The 4,538-nt window shown below is 27.4% G+C and overlaps 1 protein-coding gene across 1 annotated transcript; it reads left to right on the plus strand.

Annotated features, from left to right (window-relative positions):
- The first annotated feature begins 700 nt into the window (after window positions 1-700).
- LOC127119436 (germin-like protein subfamily 1 member 1) lies at window positions 701-1,423 on the plus strand. Its single transcript, XM_051049664.1, has one exon. It carries the CDS (start codon window positions 740-742, stop codon window positions 1,382-1,384), a length of 645 nt encoding a protein of 214 aa, XP_050905621.1. The 5' UTR covers window positions 701-739; the 3' UTR covers window positions 1,385-1,423.
- The last annotated feature ends 3,115 nt before the right edge of the window (window positions 1,424-4,538 follow it).

The raw sequence follows: 4,538 nt of genomic DNA on the forward strand, positions 1-4,538 counted from the left end.
GAGAAGATATAAAATTAAACTTCTTATTATTAGTCATGAAAAATCACTTCAACTTTGAATAAATGTGAAAAAAATACATGTATATCTATTGATAAAAGTCACTACAAACACACACAAAAAAAAAGTTTTATGAATAATATCAATTGATAAAAGTCTATGTACGATATGATGTTATGGGATGTATTTAAAGTGAATGAAAGGTTTATAATAAAACGATTCATATTTAATAGTATTGTGAGGTTTTTATAATATTTATAAAAAAAGTTGCATTTGGCTTTAGTCATTCAAACAAAATCCACATTAAAATTATGTTGACAAATGTTATTTATTTAAACAATACTTATTAAAATACTTTGAACCTATAAAACCATTTTAAAATTTTGTTATACTCAAAGGTTAAATTAACTAATCCTAAAATGGAACAAACTAAATTAAAAATCTATAAATTTTTAAACCCAAAATAAAATTAAAAAATATCATGAATCATTTTCAATTACATAGAATGTAAACATCACCCCCTTGGTGTGGCTTATTCTAACTTGATCACAATTTCTTTAACTTGCCTTATGAGTCTATTCCCTCCATATTCTATGCTCTCAAGCTACTCATTCATCTAACTTTCAAACATCACAATCCACCACTTGCCCTCTCCTTTTCTCTCTCTTTCCACATACATATAAATAACTTGTAACACTACCATATTTTATATACCTATTCTTGTTTTCTTTCACTAAAAAACATGACTCTTCCGATACTTTTTTTCACACTATCTCTTCTTTTGGGCCAATCTATTTCTGACCCTGACCCACTTCAAGATTATTGCATTGCAGATAACAAAAACACATTTTTCACAAATGGGCTACCTTGCATTGACCCAAAACAAGCTACATCATCTCATTTTGCAACATCCTCATTATCAAAGCCCGGAAACACAACAAACATGTTCGGTTTTAGTGTCACGCCGACAAGCCCGGTTAACCTACCCGGGCTCAACACATTGGGCCTTACATTAGTTCGTGTCGATATAGCGGGTAACGGAATCGTACCGCCGCATTCTCACCCACGGGCCTCGGAAGTTACCACGTGTTTAAAAGGGCTTTTACTCGTGGGCTTTGTCGATACATCGAATCGGGCTTTTACGCAGAATTTAGGCCCGGGTGAATCATTTGTTTTTCCTAAAGGGCTTGTGCATTTTTTGTATAACCGTGACTCTAAGGAACCAGCAATAGCAATTTCTGGGCTTAATAGCCAAAACCCAGGTGCACAAATTGCTTCAATTGCAACATTTGCTAGTAAACCTTTTATTCCTAATGAAATACTTAAGAAGGCTTTTCAAATTAGTGGTCAAGAAGTTGAAATTATTAGGAAGAAACTTGGTGGTTGATTTTATTCAATTATTTTTATATGAATTAATTGTTTTTTTTTTATTTGATATTATATATATATATATATATATATATATATATATATATATATATATATATATATATATATATATATATATATATATATATATATATATATATATATATATATATATATATATATATATATATATATATATATATATATTATATATATATATATATATATATATATATATATATATATATATATATATATATATATATATATATATATTATATATATATATATATATATATATATATATATATATATATATATAATATATATATATATATAGGTGGGTGCATGATTATGATAGATTTGTATTTTTTTAAATTTATAAAAGAAAGAGACGTATAAACCGTTGTATTATATTAATACTACATGTTTAATTCAATAATATAAAGTAATTAGACTGTTGATCCAACTTTTGTATTGGATATTATTGTGAAGTGAAGAAATAAATAAGCTTGTCATCTCTCTACCTTTTTATTTTGTTTTCTTTCTTTTGTTGGATTATTTTTCTTTTTAATTTATTGATATAATTTAAACATTAGGTACATGATGAAAAAGTCAATGTCTTTTGGTAATATAGTAATTCTACCTAACTCAACCCCTTGTTGTGAATTATTTGTTTTTACCACTTCAAACTAACAACTTTGAGTCACTAACATTGTATCTATCATATAATTTGTCTTGAATTTAAAAACTTGTAAAAAAAATAAAAATAAAATCTCAATTACCTTAGTCCTTTAAAAAAATATTTTAAATTGTCACAATAATTTTCATTTTAACTCTTCAATTTTTAGGAAAAATGATAAAAAAGAAAATTTAATTCAGGCAGAATCTAGAACAAATTAATTTGGAAGAGGTCGGTCTTAAATTTTAACATTCACTTGCATAAATTCATTTAAAATCATTTCAAAATTATGTATGAATTGATTTAAACGAGTTGCATGTCAAAAATTGTTATCGATTAACAAAATTCAAACAAAAACTATTTTACATGTCAAAAAATATTAACCGCAAACAAAATTCAAACCTAAAATTTATGAGTTACATATAAAAAAACATTTAACCAATATTATATGATTTAAGATTTAAATTCAAATTCTAACAAATTATCTGTCATTAACTAAAAATCATCAATTAGTAATAATAGTGTATTGTCAGTTAAAAAAATATTATACATATTTTAAAATGTCAAGTAATTAAAATTTATAACTTTATAGAAAATCAACAACCTATTATATCATTAAAAAAATTAACATATAAGCATGACGACTGAAAACATTATGTAAAAATAATTTACACATGCATGACTCATTTTCTTATTTAGTATTACATTTCTGCTCCCAAGTCACTGTTATGTTCTCATACTTGATGCAAATAAATTAATAATGCAATTAACAAATAGCAACACCTCTTGTATTTTTCCTTGTAGTTTAATTTCGTAAGAAATTGCGAAATTTCCATTGAAATAGACATCATAACTGTGCCTCTCATCGAACGAGTCAACTTTTGCAAACATGAAGAACAAACAAGCCATGACCTCATAATGAACACTTGGCAGTTGGCACACATGTCTCTCTATTGACATGCACAACAATGCACAATTTTACCATATTATATAATTTAACTGGTTCGAATCTTGAATCGGTTTTTATTGTAATTCGGTTCGTCCGAAATTTCATTTTGATTCGTGTTATTTAAGACTTTCGAACGATAACCTAGAGATCTTGCTGATTCGATGTTCTATGATTTCTTTTAAAAACATTGACTTTGAGTATAATACAAATTTAGCATTAGACTTGATTACATGACAAGTAGAAAAAATTGTAAGTAAAGGTGCAATTGCAATGATTTAACCAAACTTATAGAACTTTCTATTAAACATGAACCTTGTGGGGTCCCAAAGTAGTTAACAAATGAAAATCACTTGATGAAAAGCTATATGTAGTAGTATTATATTTCAGTTTCCTGAAGGCAAAGGTAACAACTATTCGTGACTTAGTACCTACCTAACATACCAATTTAACACTTCAAGTGTTGGCAATGTATGGTTCTATAGACTTTTCTCTTTTCTATCTTAGACCTAAAATCATAGTAAATCCGTGAACAATTCTCAATCATAACTTGATAAGTGGCAACATGTAATCACAAACAAGCACCTTGTTATCTTTTGGTGCTTTCCCTTTGTTCTTTTAGGTGGAAGGAATGCATAAAACAAATTACTAAAACACAACACTAGTGCCATTTATTGTCCATTGGTTAGTGATAAGAAAAGCAACCAAACAAAAGTTGATGGAATGCTATGTAGTTAATACATTAAACGTAGATCAAAAGTTCGAATGATTTGCACCATGCAAACAAAAACTAATGGAAATTTACATGGTCGACACCTTGAATGTGTGTTCGGTATGTGGTGTTATTGTTCAGTCTTGATTTTTTGAGTCCATAGAAGATGTGTGAGTTGTCTTAAGTTTATTTAATCACTGTTTAATCAAATTTTAGTTTGTCTTCATACCTTAAAAAAACAAAAATAGTTATGTTGATATGGTTGTATTGTTAGATCCACATCTCCTAATTCCTCAAAATTTCCAAAATGAGAGGTTCAATTATATATCAAATTTTAATTTGTCTTGGACACCTTCAAAAACAATCTTAATTCCTCAAAATTCCCAAAATGAGAGATTCAGCTGAGATTCAGTAATATGGTTGTATTGAAGATGTGTCTGATATTTAGGACTTATCTTACTTCATGGTTCAAAGAAAACATGTTTGATAACCACAAATTCGTCCAAAAGATAAATAACTCGAGTTCAAATTCGTCCAAAAGTTAAATAACTTGAATCCGTCCAAAAGATAAATAACTCGAGTTCATATTCGTCCAATAGATAAATAACTTGAGTTCGACCAAACTAATTTGTCCTTGAATGGAGATCATTAACCATTTGAACTCAATCAAATTGAGTTTAGTTTATTCACACTCATACATAACACATGTGATTCCATTAAATTACTCAAAACAATTTCAAGTGTAATAAGGTATCTCTATGCTTGATAGATATATAAAAACACAATCAAAGCAAGAAAACAAAAGTTGATGTAAAGGAAACTTAATCAAAACA

The sequence above is a fragment of the Lathyrus oleraceus genome, chromosome 2, assembly GCF_024323335.1.
Source record: "Lathyrus oleraceus cultivar Zhongwan6 chromosome 2, CAAS_Psat_ZW6_1.0, whole genome shotgun sequence".
NCBI classification, from domain to species: domain Eukaryota; kingdom Viridiplantae; phylum Streptophyta; class Magnoliopsida; order Fabales; family Fabaceae; genus Lathyrus; species Lathyrus oleraceus.

Excerpts from the sequence above, each read along its gene's own strand:
- LOC127119436 (XM_051049664.1), top strand. The coding sequence starts at position 740 with ATGACTCTTCCGATACTTTTTTTCACACTATCTCTTCTTTTGGGCCAA.